We start from the raw sequence: 17869 nt of genomic DNA, 5'->3' as shown, positions 1-17869 counted from the left end.
TCCCAGGCCCCACCTCAGCCCTACTGGCCAGGAGCTGAAGTCTGATCAGTGGTTCTCAAGCATGGCTGCACATTTTATATGGTAACCTGGGAGTTTCAAAAAATAGGATGTTTAGGTCTCCCCCAAGGCCAATTACATCTAGTGGGCCTTGCATCAGTATTTGACAAGTTTCCAGTTGGTTCTATGTGCATTTCAGTGAGCACCACCAACAGAGAGCAGGAGCCACACAGCAGGGGCCCACAGCCCAATCCAGCCTGCCTCCTGCTCCTGTGCAGCCCAAAAGCCAAGAACGATTTTTATATTCTTAAATGGTTGAAAAATCGAAAGTAGAATAATATTTCATGCCATGTGAAAATTATAGGAAATTCAAAGATCAGAGTCCATAAATAAGGCTTTGTTGGAACACAGCCACGCCCATCTGTCTGTATCGTTCAGAGTTGTTTTCGTACTACAACCGTAGAGCTGAGTTAGCTACGGCAGGACTGCACTGCCCACAGAGCCTAAACATCGAGCCTAAACATCATGCGGCCCTTTCAGAAAAGGTTTGCCGACTAAGAGCACCAGCCAGCACAGCTCTGTAACAAGACCCTGAGTTTGAGTCTTGCCTCCTCCACTCACTAGCTTTGTCAGCTGTAAAGCGAATGTGTGGTCTCTGTTCCCTCCTTGGTGAAATTCGTCTGGCGGTCATGAGGATTCACTAGTTGAACGTTGGCTGGTCAGCATTAACACCATCTACTTTTTTTTACTACCTGCCCAGCCAGCAGAGGTAACCCTCGACCCTGAATGCAAACCTACGCACAGCACGACACCCTGAACCACTTCTTGCAGCCTCCCTTGGCCCCCTTTTGCTGCCTGGACACACCAGCGTCTGCTCCTCTCCCGCCTTCGCACTACTGTGTCCTCTGCCTGGAATGCCAGCACCACCACCAATGTCCGTCCACCCTTGGAAGTCCCTAGCCTTACTGCCTCTGTGCCCCATGTCACAAGGACACCTTTGCCAGGCTCAGTCAGGCTCTGACCTCCAGCATTACACTCAGTATTCTCCCCAAGAGGCACTGTTTCCACCCTACACCTGCCGTGCACACTTGCTCCCTCCACCCACCTAGGGCGCCCTCCCCTGCCCTCTCCCCACCCTGCTGCCTGAGTTCACCTGTTCCCAGCATTTCGAGCACCAAGGGTCTCCGATTTCCACCCAGCAAAGGTTTCTGTGAAGAGCTTCAGATCAAAGGGCATTTGCCTTCTGGGTCTCTTCTCTTGCAGATTCCCCAAATGTAGCACATCTATTTTTGGGCTTGTTACCCTCCTGGCTCACCTATCTCTGGCCCTAGCGCCCACTGCCCACCACCCGCCCCACCCCACCCCCCAATTCCAGTGTCCCCAACTGGGATGAATCCTAATAGCATCTACAGCGGCTTCAACAAACAAGGCTCCTGAGTCTTCCTCGAGGCCACCATCTTAGTTATCTAGTGCTATTATAACACAAATACTACAAGGAAATGGCTTTAACAAAGAGAAATTTATTTTCTCACAGTCTAGAAGGCTAGAAGTCCGAATTCAGGGTGCCAGCTCCAGGGGAAGGCTTTCTCTGTCAGCCCTGGGGGAAGGTCCTTGTCATCAATCTTCCCTGGTCGAAGAGCTTCTCAGCATAGGGACTCAGGGTCCAAAGGATGTGCTATGCTCCCAGTGCTTCTTTCTTGGTGGTATGAGGTCCTCCTGTCTCTCTGCTTGCTTCTTTTATATCTCAAGAGATTGGCTTCAAGAGACAGAAAGGGCCACATAAACCAGAGACTACATCAGCCTAAGACCAGAAGAACTACACGGTGCCTAACTACAACTGATGGCGGCCCTGACAAGGAACACAACAGAGTATCCCTGATAGAGCAAGAGAACATTGGGATGCAGACCTCAAATTCTCACAAAAAGACCAGACCTAATGTTCTGACTGAGGCTAGAGAAAACCCAGAGGTTATGGTCCCTGGACCTTCTGTAGCCCAAGACTGGAATCATTCCCAAAGCCAACTCTTCAGACATGGACTGGACCTGACTGTAAGACAGAATATGATACTGGTGAGGACGGAGCTTCTTGGCTCAAGTAGACACATGAGTCTATGTGGGCAGCTCCTGTCCAGAGGCAAGATGAGAAGGCGGAGATGGACAGAAGCTGGCTGAACGGACACATAGAATACAGGATAGAGAGAGGGAGTGTGCTGTCTCACTGGGGGAGAGCATCTACTGACTTGATTTGTAAACTTTCACTTAAAGCACAATAAATGAAAAACAACAACAAAAAAAGATTGGTTTAAGACACAACCTAATCTTGTAAACTGAGGCCTGCTTCATTACCATAACTGCTGCTAATCCTACCTCATCAACATCACAGAGACAAGATTTACAACACACAAGAAAATCACATCAGATGACAAACTGGTGGGCAATCACGCAATACTGGGAATCATGGCCTAGCCAATATGACAGGCTTTTTGGGGGGACACAATTCAATCCATAACAGCTGCCTTCCCCTTGCACCTGGCTGGCTCTATTCCTAAACATTCTCATCATCTGCTCATATCCACCAATCGCAAGTTGGCAGCCCAGCCCAGATCACCGTGATTCGTGATCTGGGTTTCAGCAAGTCTCCTGCCTCTTGGTCCTGTCCATCCACTTCCAGACACCCATTCCAAGTCTCCCTCCTGCAACCTGAGGGGTCACAGCCACACTGCTCCTAGGGTAAAATCCAAGCTGCTTAGCAATGGCTGGGAGGTCATGCCTAACCCAGCATTCATTCTCTCACCTAGCAACTCTTCACGTTCAAGCTACCGATGGTCTGTCTCCCCAGCAGCCTCCACCCCCACATGCTCTGCCAGAAAGGCCTTCTCCTTCACCAGGCCAACTTCCACTCTTCCTTTTAAGTCTCAGCTGAGGAGTTACTTTCATTCATTCACCCATCCAACAAGTATTTATGGGGCACTCTGTGCTTGGGACATTACTCAAAACCAACCAGCACAGGAACCAGCTGGGAGGGAAGAGGCCCTCAAGGGCCACATACCCCACAGTGATCACGTACGGGTAGAGCAAGGTGCTGGTCACTAATCTGTAAGTGGAATTTTAGGTGTGTACCTCCACTTTCATTTTTACATTACTTTCAGTAAGATGCCAACATCGACTGTGCAGAAGTGCTCTGGGGGCGCTCAGAGCCAAGCAAGAGCTGCCGAGTGTGTGCTTCCCCAAAGGCCTCAGGGCAGCAGCACTACTGCTACACACACACGCACACGCACACACCCACTTCTCTGCGTGCTGCTATCCCACGTAGGCACCAGCCTTCAGGACACGAACCAGGTGCTGGAAGTCGCCAGAACGACAGACTTCTGTTTGCTCTTGGTTCATTTCTTACTACTAGAGGGGTCATCTGAGATCAATGTGGGTCCCAAGAAGTGGTGGTTTGAATTCTCAGGAACTCATTTTTCTTTCATAGTTTCAAACCAGAATGAGGAGACCACGGAGAAAAGATGAGAAGCAGCCCAGAGCATGGCTGGCTAGGCAGTTAGCATCTGTTCACAACGGTTAACGTCTTCTGGCCCTGCTTCCAGAGTCTGAGAGGGTGCAGCTCTTCACCAATCATGCCCGTGGTTCTACCCGTTAAGTGTCAGGTGTACGTTCAGAAGGGAATTCACTTATGATGCAGGAAACCAGGAGGCACGTCCTACCAATCACACCCTCACCCACGGTGCACCCAATGCAGTAATAATCGGCATTGCTGAGTGCTTCTGTATCATTTTAAATCCAGCAGTGACTGCAGCTCCTCCACCAGGTGTCAGCAGCTACTTGGGTGGTGTCAGCTCTTGGACTGAGGCCTGTGCAGTTCACAGCTACCTTTTTGCTCCTTTTGAATGTAGGCAGACAGGTAGATAAAGCTAAATGATGATTATATAACCCGTTTAAAACTTTATATGTATGATATGATGATATGCACATCCCTACAACAACTTGCTTTTCTCTTCAACATATAGTTCATTTATTTTAATTACTGTAGAAAATTACACTGTATGAACATATACCACAGTTTGTTCACTCGTTTGATAAATTTTTACGGTTCTGAACACTGTGGCATGTATCTCCTTGGGTGCAATGGCAAAATCTCTTGAGGGTAAATACCTAGAAAGTGTACCTCTTCAGTTTTACTAGCGATTGCCAAATTTCTCTCAAAAGTGTCTACTATACGACCCTCTAGCAGCACTGTGTAGGGATTCCCATTGCTGCTCATCTTCTCAAAGTCTGGCATCATTCCAGTGTCGTTTCTGCTTGTCCGATGCTATGAAGTACAGGTATATCTGCCTGTGATTCTAATCTGCAGGTCCCTGGTGACCAGGGAGGCTGGGCAGCATGTCCTTGTGGATTTAGTGTCCACCCAGCACTCAGCTGTGAATCGCCATTCTCATTTCCATCCCCTTTCCTCCTGAATGTTTGGGTTCTGTATGTATAGCTTGTCCTTCCTTTTGCTCATGGTGTCCACTGCACATAAACGTTCATTTAAATGTAGTTCCGTTATGATCTGTGACTAATGTGGCTCACCTAAGAAGTCCTCCCCTCTCCCAAAGTGGTGACGTGCCTCTTGGGTGTTGCCAGAGCTCCAGAATCGCCAGTGGGCCCAGCGCCATTTCCTAAGCAGCCCACTAGCCGGGCCGGGCCTGGCCCGCCAGCCTCTCACACCAGTCTCCACACACGCGAGTCTGCGCTGGGCTCTGCTGGGCGGCTGGTCTGCTCACCGCCACACAAATGTCACGGTTTCAAAAACACGACTTCACATCTGGTAGGCCAAGTCCTCAGGCCATGCTGCTCTTCCTATTTGGTTATTTTAGCAACCGCTTATCAAGTTCAAAGAAATTCCTGCTGAGCTTTTTACTAAAATTACATCGAAATTATACGTTTAAGTAGGAAAAAACATCAGAACACTGAATCTCTCAATATATGGATATAATCTATTTGAGTTTGCTGAAATACCAGAATTCTTTTTCTCCAAAATTATGCAGTTGATCATATTTATCCCTTGGTACCTTAAGTTTTTGTTGCTATTATAAACAGTATATTTTTAAATACTACGTTTCCTCTTTGTTGCTGCTTCTGTATATTGATCTTATAGCCACCAACCTTGGTGAACTCATTAACACTAAAGATTTTCTGTAAATTTTCTTCAGTTTTCTACATAAGGAACCATTCCTGCAGAGAACAGTTTCATTTCTTCCTTTACAATTGGGCTTTTTTATTTACTTTTTGTATCTTGTTGCAGCAGCTACTACTCTCAGTACACCGTTTAACCTAAGTGGTGACAGAAGGTGTCCTGCTTCAGTCAGAAACGTAAAGGGAATGCCTCTAAAGTCTCAAAACTTTGATCGAAACTTTGATGGCTGCCCCTTAGCAGCTAAGAGACATCCCCTGCCGGGCCTGATTTGCTGACTCTTTACCACCAAAGAGCCATGAACTTTATCAAACGCTTTTTCTCCATTTATCGGATGATCATTTCATCTATTACCAAAATGAATCACAATCACAGACCATCTAACATTAAACCACCCCTGCATTCCTAAGAAACCATTCTTGAAGGCACCACTTTTCTACGGAAGCTTCCACACTCCAACCCTGGGAGAAAAAGCACTGCAGTACGAGGACTCCCTGAGGCACCACAACCATGCATCCAAGCTTCTCTCTGGGAACGCCTCGTGGTCCTCCTGCGCTGGGCTGCCTGCCACAAACAGGTGCTAGTTCAACAACATTCAAGGAAAAATTTGGAAAGCAGACACTATTTTTCACTGGTACTTTTAACCACCGTATGAATTTAGACTCCTGAATAGAAAATTCCCAAGTAAATTTAAAATAAACACCCCCCTCCAAAAATAACAAAAAGGCCTAGACTATATAACCTACTTACTTCAAGTAATAGTTAACGTAACAAAAAAATGAGGAGCCCAGTCCCTTCAATTCTTTACAATGAAGTGGAGCCTTTACTATGTACTAAGAGGTTGTATATTTTATGAAAACAATTAAGAAAATTATTTGAAATTTTTAGTCATTACTGTCCTTTCAAGTATTATGGAAACAAACCCTCAAATCTTAATGCTAGTAGATGTTGTTGGTAGGGCCATATGTACAATGGAACGAAACACTGCCCGGTCCTGCACCATCCTCATAATCGCCACTATGTTTGAGCCCACTGTTGCAACAATGCTAGTAGATACATTTGGTCTTTTTAAATGAGTGTTATGGATTGAACTGTGTCTCCCAAAACTATGTGTTATAAACCTTAAGCCCTATACCTATAGTCACACTCCTATTTGGGAATGGGTTTTCTTTGTTATGCTAATGAGGAATTACTGGTGTAATGCATGCCTTCAATCAATCTCTTCTGAGATAGAAAAGAACATATGGCGCATGCAACCAACCAGGCAAGGACAGATGGGGGAAGATGGATGGCGAACCACATGAGATACACAAGGAACCAAGAAACAGAAGCTGAAAAGAGACAAGGATTTCCCACCAAAACCAACAGAGACAGAAGGCCTTCCCTTAGAGTCGGCACCATGAATTTGAACTTCTAGCCTCCTAAACTGTAAGGACATAAATTTCTGTTTGTTAAAGCCATCCACTTGTGGTATTTCTGTTATAGCACTACTAGATAACTAAGACAATGAGTGTAGCCCCTGGGTGGCACAAATGTTTAAGTGCCTGACTACTAACCAAAGGCTTTGCAGTTCAAACCTACCCAGAAGCACCATGGAAGAAAGACCAGGCAATCTGCTTTCAAAAAGTCACAGCCTTGAAAACCCATATGGAGTATAGTTCTATTCTGCACACATGGGGTCACCATGAGTCAGAAATCAACTTGGTGGCAACTGGCTTGGTTTTTTATTTTAAACTATTAGAAGCTTCAGAACAGTATACCAGAGGAAACACTAACCCAAAGGTCAGGCAAAGCTCCTGGCAGAGGACCCCCACTGAAACCCGCTTCCGACTGTCCCCAGTATCTTCTTCTCATTCACACTGTGAGGAACATCTTTGTAACCCAGAGTGGAAAAGGCAAGTACCTGCCCCCAAGGGTCCCAATGACTGCCCCTGACAATATTTACCTATTAGATCTAAAGTCGACACAACGCTCACTGTGGACTCTGTTGACACTGCTGAGAAACAGATGGTTCTGCACTGAAGGAACAGTTCTCAAATTCAGAAACTCCCTAGCGTCATAGCACAGTAGGTCGCAATCCACTATAATACCCACCTCATCCCTATGCTTTTGACAGAAGACCAAAAACTGGGACACTGCATCACCCTTCCTACTTCGTGGAGTGCAGGCTGTGGCCTTCTTTCTCCCAGGGGGAGACACTACTCCTCTTTTGGGGTCTGCCTCTGCCATCTTTTGAGGAGTGGTGTTCACTGTCCCAGGATCACTTTCTTGGCCTTCAGCAGAGCTAAGCAGTTTGGCTCTCCTCCTTCTCTTGACAGGAACACCCTCTTCTTTCACAGACTCAGCGTTGTCATTGACTCCTGAAGATTCAACCAGTTCTCCTGGGGATACCGTAGCAATGCCAGCCTCCCTAGCTACACAAGGGTTAAGATGAAGCTGGTCCCCCACATACACAAAGGTGAACTTGGCTTTCCGCTCATCTACTGACATGCCTGCAGCTTCTTTTGCTTGAACAATGCCCATTTCCCACTGGGCCCTCAATTTCCCTGAAATAGGTTTTAACAGCTGAAAAGAAAAACATAAGACATTATAAATTTCATTACACAAACAGAAGAGTTAACTAACTTTAAAGGATAGTTTTAGAATTTCAGATAAACTTAGAAATCACAAACTATAAAAATTTACCCAGAAGGATTTAGACACAATTCAGCTTGATAGAATAATCCCACTGTTTCTTTAATCTAGAAATCATTTCCAATTACATTAGCAATGTAATCTATATATACATAAACAAAAACGAAAATTATAAAACCGGTTATCTCTGGAAGTCATCAAATAAGTAAAAGAGAACAATAAATTGTGTCTGAAGAAAGTTGCCATATATACCACGGCATACTTGGGCAAAAGTAAGCAATTACAAATGGAAATAAGAAATTGTAATATTTCAAGCAACTATAACTTCAAAAGATAGTAACGTAAAAAAACAAAAATTTCTGTCCACAAGTTTTACTTCCTATAAGGAACATCTATCACCTTGATCTTCTCCGCTTTCGTAGGTGCTTGTCTGGCACTTTCCTGGCATAATTTTTCAAACTGTCCTTCTCCTTCAAAAGCTACAAGGCTCTTCTCAAATATCCAAGCTCTTTCTGGGGCGTCACCAAAGAACTGTACGTGATACTGGCGTGCACTCTTTTTCTGACCTAGTTTTTAAAATAAAACGTTAGAACCTGTAAGTTAGAATTTGGGGTGAAATGAGCAAATATATTAAAAATTACCAATATGAAGCTGGGAGCTGCTTTGAAGTTGCTTTACTTAGTGCTGTTTGAGTCTGTCAACCACAAAATAAATCCTCCTCTTCTTATCCCTACCATGTTCGCTGCCAAAGAAGGGAAACCCACCACTCGTTACAAGAGACTTAGATTAGGCTCAAAACGGACTGCGAAAGAGGGTGGATCCAATGCAGCCCTTTATCGCCTCTCCTTCCCGAGATTCTCTTAAAAAGATACTGAATAAATAAAATAAGAGGGGACATCAGCAAAGAGAGGCATTTCAGAAGAAAGACCTCAGAGGCATTCAGAGGCAGTGTACTGGAGTCAGCAGCCTTGGCTCCTGTCCCAGCTCTACCACCTTCCAGCTGTGCAGCCCTGATGGGCTCCTGCACAGTGCTCAAGGTGACAGAGCCCCGACGACCTCAGAGGGTGACTGGGAGAGCCCACAGTGGCCGCTCAGATGTCCGCTGCTGTTACTGCTCAGCAGAGGACGAAGCCGTATCCCACGATGCGGCCCACAGGGGACCTGGGTAAAGAAGGAGGTGCTATCACCCCAAAACCCGAGAGGGGATGCCAGACTCCACTAAGGTCAAGTGTGAGGTTGAAATCAGGTAAGCCAGTTGGAAAGTCAGACCTCTGTACCAGTGTGAGAGAGAGGGGGGAGAGCTTGCACTGGGGAGGAGAAAGAGACGGGGGTGGTGACATTCCTCAATAAGATGGTCCCTGACTTGGTAATTAAACGATAAGCCGCCGAGGAAATGGCCTCTACAGGGGTCCCTGACTTGGCAGTTAAACGTTAACAGGGGGAGAGAGGAGAAAAAGGGTATAAAACCCTAAGAAAACGACTGTATCAAGGCACTCACGCTCTCTCTCTACCTGAGTAGCCCGCTTGACACTCCTTAGTCAAGCGTACTTTTACTACTAAGCCTCTCCTAGCTAATAAACCTCTGCTCGCTTGGCACTGTTTGTCTCAGTGTTTGAATTCTTTCCTACACCGAGGACAACCAAGGCCATTCTCTCAGGTAACACCAAGGGGCAAGGGAAGAGAAATGGGGGGCCCAGCAGTCACTATCCTCTCCAGCAGAAAGCTGGCCACAGGAAATCAAAGGATACTTGACTGGAGAACAGAAGCGCCTCAGAGGAAGAACCTCTCCACTGTGTTTCTTGGAGGTTCCAAGCTAAGTGGCCAACTGTTAAGTGGACCCCCTAAAGTAAAGTCTGCCAGGTAACAAAGCCTCCCATACACACATGTTCAGGCAGCTGTAAGCACTGTGCTTTTAAATGCAAACCCAGCAGCAACGCACGTGGCACCCAGGGGAGCCTCCGGCATGAAAGAGTCCAAAATCCAAAGAAACGAACAGCTTCTGCAAGGCCTCAGACACAATGCAAGGAAGAAAAGAACCTGACCATGGAAAACCCTAGTTTGCTACAAAACAAGAACAAAGTAAGAGCTATTAACCCATTGAAACCCATTACTGTCAAGGCAATTCTGACTCATATGACCCTATAGGACAGAGAAGAACTACTCCATAGGGTCTCCAAGGAGGAGCTGGTGGATGTGAACTGCCAACCTTTTGTTTAGCAGCCAAGTATTTAACCACCGTGCCACCAGGGCTCCAAAGAGCTATTAAACATAGTGCCGTTGAATCGATTCTGACTCATAGCGACCCTATAGGAAAGAGTAAGCCGTAGCACTTAACCACTACGCCACCACGGTTTCCAAAGAGCTATTAAAAAAAATGTTAAAATACAATTATGAAAATAAAATCCAACACGGTAGCTTGGAAATGAAGTTAAGAAATCTCCCAGAAAGAAAAACATTACGATGAAAAAATGTTTTCTTCCGTAAGAAAGCTACAGGACCAATCCCTAAGGTGCTATCCCAAATAATAGGCCTTCTGTACAGAAGACCAGAGAAACTCATCAAATTAACATGAGAACATGCTGCAGAACTAAAGCACCCTGTAAGTGTCTCCCCCAGCACCCATGCCAGGGCCCACCTTTATGAAATTCAAGCTGCGGGAAGAAGACAGGCTCCACTCACATTGTGTGTGAGAGAGAACAGCCTCTGTTTTAATGAAACAGGAACAACGGCAAAGAGCTTCCAAAGCAACTCTGGATGCTGGAAGGCAACAGAGGAATGCCTTCACTAGCCTGAGGTGAACTGTTTTCAATGTAAGTCTCTACACATGGCCAAATCAAGCGTGAAGGTAGAGAAGTGGCATCCCCTGAACTGCAGGGATTCAGATCTAGCTACTATCACTTTCTTTAAGAAAGCCAAAAAATGTGCTCCAATAAAAAAGGAAAATTAACCAAGAAACAGCTTGCCATGAATCACAGAAAACAAGTGTTAACTCAGAAAAGCGTCTTAAGGAGATTCTAAGGTTACTGCTGCCGTGCAAAAGGTTAAGAAAGCCAGTAATCCAGACTGAAGCAGGAAAAAAGGAAGGTTCTAGGAGAGAAAAGATGAGGGAGAACTCTTCCACACAAAGGGAGAACTTGGAAGGTAAGGATGGAGGGTTAGAAGATGTGACCCGAAGAGCAGAAAAGAGATTGTAATCAAACAGAGGTTTTCATTTGTTTCCTCAATGGGAGAAATTAACTATAACATAAGGATGAGTTTTAAGATGGGACACTTGAAAAAAAAATTCCAGCTCACAAAAAAAGACCAGGCTTACTGATCTGACAGACACTAGAGAAAGCCTGAGGGTATGGCCCCTGGACACCCTTTTAACTCAGTACTGAAGTCACTCCTGAGGTGCACCCTTCAGCGAAAGATTAGACAGGCCCATAAAACAAAGAATAATACACGCAGCTCAACCGTGTATACAAGACTAAGTGGGCACACCAGCCCAGGGGCAAGGATGAGGAGGCAGGAGGGGGGCAGGAAAGCTGGAGGAACGGAAATGGGGAACTCAAGGTCGAGAAGGGGAGTGTTGACATGTTGTGGGGATGGCAATCAATGTCACAAAACAATGGGTATTAATTTTTTAATGACAAACTGATTTGCTCTGTAAACCTTCATCTAAAGCCCAATTTTGAAAAAAAGAAAGCTGTCAAGGGATTTGTGATTTCTTCCATTACTTGAGTCCCTGGTCATGTGCTTAAGCATTTACACCACCAGTTTGAGTTCACCCAGAAGCACCTTGGAAAAAAGGCCTGGCAATCTACTTCTGAAAGATTACAGTCATTAAAAACCCTATGGGGCACAGGTCTACTCTGACACACACTCAATGGCAACTTTTTTTTTTTTTTTTCCTTTTCCCCCCCACTACTTCAGTACTTTGAAAGAGCTTTCCTGAGTCATGGAAATAAATACATGCCATAGCATTGTATATAATGAAAATCTCTAAGAGTATTATATGATGAAATAATATGAACTTAAATCATATTTATGAATAGTTAGTGACATTGAAAAGCTCCTTACATACCAGGTGAAAAAACAGTCTAATTGCAAGTTGGCAAAATAAATGTATAACATTTTAAAAATTTCTTTCCTATGTAGAAAGTAACCCAATTTTCTCCTACTTTTATGAGTTTCTTTAATCCATATGAATCTTATTTTGGTCTAAGTTGAGAGGTGAACATCTGTTTTATTTTAGCATATAATTAACCAACTGTCCCAGCACCATTTATTAGTAATTCTTTCTTCACATTATTTCTGATGTTCATTAATCATGGTCTGTATGGAAATGCTTGTGATCAACTCCCCTACCCACACCCCTTTCTAAGAGATCCTGGGCTCCGTCAACAGCCCTGCTGTATATGTTCCTTTCCTCCCTGTCCTGACCCACTGGACTAGAGGTGGCCCTCCACCCTCTGGGCTAGGCTGAACCAGAGTCTCTCTCCAGATTATAAGCAGTCTGTGAGTTAAGTTGACGATGGCCCCTTGAACTGTTAGGTCAGGCATATAGAACAGACCCACCAAGGCACAAAGCTGCCTTGGAGCTGAAGCTCCAGGGAACCATGGAACCCATTATGACGCAGACGAGGCCAGGGGTACCTATAGTAACAGGAGGGGAACACAGGACAAAGTCACAAGGACACGAGGCTACAGAGCTCCAAAGGGAACAAGTGACAAGTGCCCCCATGCCGGGGTTTCCCCCTCAGTCCCTGGGGGCACTGACAGAACCACAAGTAGAAAAGGGCACATCCACTACCACACTGAGAGATTTTAATACACCTGTCTTTTTTTTTTTTTTTTTCTCAGTAACAGAACAGGAAAAAAGTCAGTAAGGAGGTTATAATATCAAATAACTGCAGACATGAGAAAGTCAGATTACCTATAAGATTTTTAGAAAGATGCTGAAATTCAGAAATAAAATAATGAGGATTAACTCTTAAGATTCCCTACTACCAGACCTTGTATCTGAAGTTTCAGTGAATTAACACATGTAAATCACTTCAGAAGACGGCCTATTTAAAAACATTACTGGCGTTGGCCCAGGACAGGAACCACTCCCGAAGCCAACTCTTCAGACAGGGATCGGACTGGACAATGGGTTGGAGAGGGATGCTGGGGAGGAGTGAGCTTCTTGGGTCAGGGGGACACTTGAGACTGTGTTGGCATCTCCTGCCTGGAGGGGAGATGAGAGGGTGGAGGGGGTTAGAAGCTGGCGAAAAGGACATGAAAAGAGAGAGCGGAGGGAGAGAGCGGGCTGTCTCACTAGGGGGAGAGTAATTGGGAGTGTGTAGCAAGGTGTATATGGGTTTTTGTGTGAGAGACTGACTTGATTTGTAAACTTTCACTTAAAGCACAATAAAAATTATAAAAAAAAGAGTACCAGTACACTGAGATTTTTAGCACTTTTAGCTTGTGTTCCACTAGAGAGTTGTGTTCTGCAGATATACAATCCTATTTTTTTGCAATTTCATGCCAAGTAGTTTGGCTGCACTATCCTCAAGTATCAACTTCGGAAAAAAAACATGTCTGTCAACAGATCATTTTCCCATCAATTTAAGCTGCTAAACTATAAATGCATTGCAAACTGCAAGAAAAAAAAAAAAGATTCCCTACTATAACACAGAAAAAGTGACAATAAAAATCTCCATAGTAGAAAATTATTCGATTCTGGACCCCAATTATCTGAAGAGAAGATGGTAAAGCTCCCAGATAAGGAATTCAGTTTTCTTCATAGTACAATATCTAAAACCTAAGTTTATCTTCTGTTTCCAACTTAAACGGTCGGGCCGCAAAGCTGCTAATCTATCAAGGTGTCCTGGCAGACGGTGGCCAAGACAAGCTCTGCCTGCTAGGTATCTCAAAAATGCTTTCACAAAACACTTCATTAACTCGATTTTCAAAGGAAATTTGGACTTTCAAAAAAATCTAGGTTAAGCTGTAGCTTTTGGCTTGTTCTCTTCTGCATGTACATTACACTTCAATCTAAAAAATATTAAGTGCATTACCAAGATTCATAGATTCAAGTAGGTCCATAATAATCAAAAATACACGAATGCCCCTAAAACTTTACAAAGTTGGGGACAAGGAGTCAGGTGAGGCGGTTTCATCTTACAGAAGAATAAAAGAACGTCCTGGCTTCTCAGGACCCCGTGCTAGGCCAGCTCCATGCCAGAAGCCATCTTTATGTCCTGGTACTTCCCCAAAGAGGATGCCTGAACCCCTGGAGCATATCCCCCACTCATGGTCTCAGCTCTCACACTGAGTGTGGGAATTATAAACGGGCCCAAGAGCTCTACTTGAGACCAGGTCTCGGCACTGCCTGGAAGTCTACTACCCACATCTCCCCAGAAAATTCTTAGCTGCCACTGCAACAGACCCAACCAATGCCCAGATCTGGGTTTCTACAACATTTCTCTACTAAAAAAAAAAACCCAGGCCTTCTCGGAGAAATAGCTGATTCCAGGACTGAGGCAAAAAAGGTACAAGAATATCCTGCTGAGCCAGAATACACAGAAGTGCTCAAAGGCTGGCTAATGCAGCCAAGTCAAAAGGACACAGCTTAAAGAGACTTAATGAGACTCTCACTGGCCAAATTTAGGACGATTCGAGCATTAAAAAAAGTAAGAACTATAATACATAGCTAATTTTTTAGAGGGGAGCCCGTTTTCACAGGAAAAAAAAAGCTAATTAAACACAGAAAGCATGATAAAAACAGACAGGTAGCATTTCATAAGCCAACAAAGTAAACTATTCAGGCAGGATCATCAAGGAATGCTAAAATCATGGGGGAAGGCTTTCAGTGTCACCCAGAGATCACCCATTAATGACAACGGACCATGCCTTTATCCTGGAGAGTTCTGGTAGCCACCACCAACTGACCAGGGTGTGCGACAGCTGGCACTGGGAGCTTCCTGATGTGATGAGGGCGGAGGGACACTGATGGGGCTATCAAGCAGCCCACGTGGCCTCCCCTCGCTTCCCTCTGTTCTTGGGACAGGTCCCTCTGCCTCTCTCTCTTCTCAAAGGTCATCTGAACCTTTTACCCTGACTCTTCTCCTTCAGAACTGCCTTTTAAATACACATTATCAGCCCTCTGAAGTTGGTTTACTTGTGATTCCAAGGGCCTCCCTTGCAGCCTAAGACAATTCCAGAAGAAATGGACTACTGGGGCTATACTGTGAGGGGGTGCGCACTCCCGGCCTCTTCCTGCATACAGATCTTCAGGAAGTGACCAAAACCCCACTCCACGGTTCCGAGTGTGAGCTCCTTTTTCCACAATCACCTCCCATCACCCAAGTGGGGCTTCTGCCTAACCTTTTTGACACAAGTCTGATAACAAGGGAACAGACAAGAGCATACCATGTTCGTTCTGCAGGACCAGCTCCGAGTCACAAGGGTGGGGATGGGGACTGGTGGGTCTACACTGGAGGAAGCTGAAGAGGCACAACAGCCAAATGCAATATACACACCCTGATCCAATCCCGGACTAAAGAAAAGAGAAGCCAGAAGGGAAATTCTGAAGATGAATGAGGAAAATTTAAGTAATGACTACAGTGACGGATGATGTTACCGATTTAGTGTTTTCTTAAGTGTGGCTGGAAGGCTAGGTAGGTTAGGAAATGTCCTTGTCTTTAGAAGATTCCACTGATACATTTAGGGGTGAAGTGCCGTAACGTTTACAAACCACTGTACGTGGGTTTGTGCAAGGCAATGGGTTTCGCATACACATGGCCTTTCTGGCCTTGGATTTATAATCCTGCCAGAAACAGCTGGTTGGGCTGCAGCCTGCCCTGTGACTGATCTATTTTACACACCTTGCAGAGATTGGTCAGTCTACTACACAAATAGGGTGCATAAAACCACCCAACAGGATTGAGTAACTTGCTTATATAATTAACCAACTCAACAGAGGTTCTCAAAGAGACACGAAAAGAGTGGGGCTGTCTAACACTGAGGAGGGCAAGGAACACAGCAAGACAGTGAGAAGCAGCCAAGAGACGACAGGGCCAGCAGCAGTGGGTCCGAGTGAAGGGCCTACCTGCAGGCACAGCTCAGAAGGAGCTGAGAGCTGTCTCGGTTGGAAGCTGTCCTGATGTCCTGATTAAAGGACAAATGGTATCCTGTCTTCCGAATTATATCCAGTTATTTCCACTTTGGTTCTGATCTTGAGTTGTAACCTGTTACTTCCCCCAATAAACCACTTAAGTACAGTTCATGAATTCTGTGAGACTTTGTAGTAAATTACCAAACCCAAAGCTGAGAGGAAGAGTACTGAGGGGAGGGGGTGCAATTGGTGTTAGAAACGATGGAGTGGTACAGCAGCTCGGAGGAGGTGAAAATCTAAACATCATTAACCTCTACCTCACAGCAACCAGCTTGGTGCTAATTCTTATAAAAGAAATTATTCATTTATTTGGCAAAGTGGAAGTGTGTTTAGAGAGAGAAGATGACACAGGTACAGCAAGGTATTAAAAGATGGTAACTCTAGGTGAGGGGTAGATAGCATGTTTGTTGTACTGTTCACTTTGAACAGTGGGTTTGAAAGCATTTAGGCAAACAGACAAAATACCTCAAAAAAAAAAAAAAAAAGTCAGAATCCAAGTGTAACACATGGTATTGTTGCAAAAGCTGGAGGAAAGCCTGGTAACATAAAGACACTCAGCAACAGTCTGCTGAAATGAGTTCCTTTATGTGGCCTTTTGCCTTGGTTCTTTGGAAAAACAGCTTAAGAGATTTTTCCCCTAAACTCTGAGGAGTTACCTTTGCTCTGGCTTCCTACTCCAGAGGGTTTATTACTTCTGCCCAGATTGATTGACATTTCTTGGGTAAGCTGTAAACAACTTGTAATACTTTTTGTCTGGTCCTAGGCTACAGCCTGCCCTGTGATTGGTATGCACCTTGCAGGGATTGGTCAACAGACTATGCAAATGAGGTGACTACAGCCTCCTATGCAAATGAAGTATCTGTGGCCTACCAAGAGATGACTGGTCAGTTTAAGGCTCCCGCTGGAAGAGGCCATGCCTTGAAACTGACAAGGAGTTGTATATATATGCAGTCAACCCTACAGAAGTTTTGAGACAGAACCAGGAAGAGAACAGGATGGAGCAGGATGAAGAAAGAAGACATAAGCAGCAGAGAGAGAAGCAACTCCTAAAAGAGCCGTAACACTGAAGACAGCGACAGAGCCTATGAAGACAAGCCTGGAAGGGGCTCTGCAGCAGAGCTGGTGGCAACAGGCCCAGAGGGGGCCCTGCAGCAAAGTCGGTGGTGACAGACGGCAGGGTCAAGAGAAGCCTATCGTGAAGGGACTGAGAGGAGTCTGTCCAGAGGGGACCAAGAGAGTCGTCCTGCACTGAAGAAGGGAGACTTTGCCTACATGTTTCCTGATCCTAGTCCTGAATTATAGCCTGTTCATCCTGATCCCACCGTGTATTATTACTTTCTTAATAAGCCACTTAACCGTAAGTATGGTCTGTGAGTTTTGTGTGGCCATTGCAATGAATTACTGAACATAGCAGAGAAGTAGAGAGTGCTGTAGGAGGGATGGCTGGTGTCTGAACTGGTAAACAGGTTGGAGAGTGGAGGTATGTCTGACCTCCAACTCACAGGGATGTCTTGGGCTGACCTTGATTCGCATTAGTTAGACAGGTTCTGATGCTACTACTACTCTCACCACTGGGTACGAAATTATATGCATTACATGGCCAAATACTAGGGAGCTGCAAGGTAAATAACAGTGTTTTCAGGCAACAGCCCTAGAGGTGACAGGAAGAGACAGAATACATACAATAAAAATTCATGTCTTCAACACAAAAAAAAAGAGGGTAAGAGTAACAACCCCTAACACTGAGTACTTACTAGTCACGGTGCTAAGACCTCTCTAAACAAGTGATATTACCATTATCCTCATTGTTTAAACAAAAGGAAAGTGAGGCTTAAAGAGACTGGGTAGTTCATTACCGAGATCCACCAGCTGAGTCGGACCCTGGCTGCTGACTCTGGAGCCCGTGCTCTCAACACAGA

The 17869-nt window shown here is 45.0% G+C and overlaps 1 protein-coding gene across 6 annotated transcripts in view; it reads right to left on the bottom strand.

The window, feature by feature from the left end:
- NSD2 (nuclear receptor binding SET domain protein 2) overlaps positions 1–17869 on the bottom strand; it is a 97377-nt gene that overhangs the window by 39038 nt on the left and 40470 nt on the right. For all 6 annotated transcript variants that reach the window (XM_064286143.1, XM_064286146.1, XM_064286147.1 and 3 more), the window contains exons 4-5: positions 8207–8373; positions 7268–7738 (exon numbers count right to left, since the gene is read on the bottom strand). In XM_064286143.1, the coding sequence (XP_064142213.1) occupies positions 7268–7738; positions 8207–8373 (638 nt within the window). The remainder of the gene's footprint in view (positions 1–7267; positions 7739–8206; positions 8374–17869) is intronic.

The sequence above is a fragment of the Loxodonta africana genome, chromosome 5, assembly GCF_030014295.1.
Source record: "Loxodonta africana isolate mLoxAfr1 chromosome 5, mLoxAfr1.hap2, whole genome shotgun sequence".
Lineage (NCBI taxonomy): Eukaryota > Metazoa > Chordata > Mammalia > Proboscidea > Elephantidae > Loxodonta > Loxodonta africana.
Note: the sequence above shows the minus strand (reverse complement) of the source record. Positions and strands in the feature narration are given on the sequence as shown.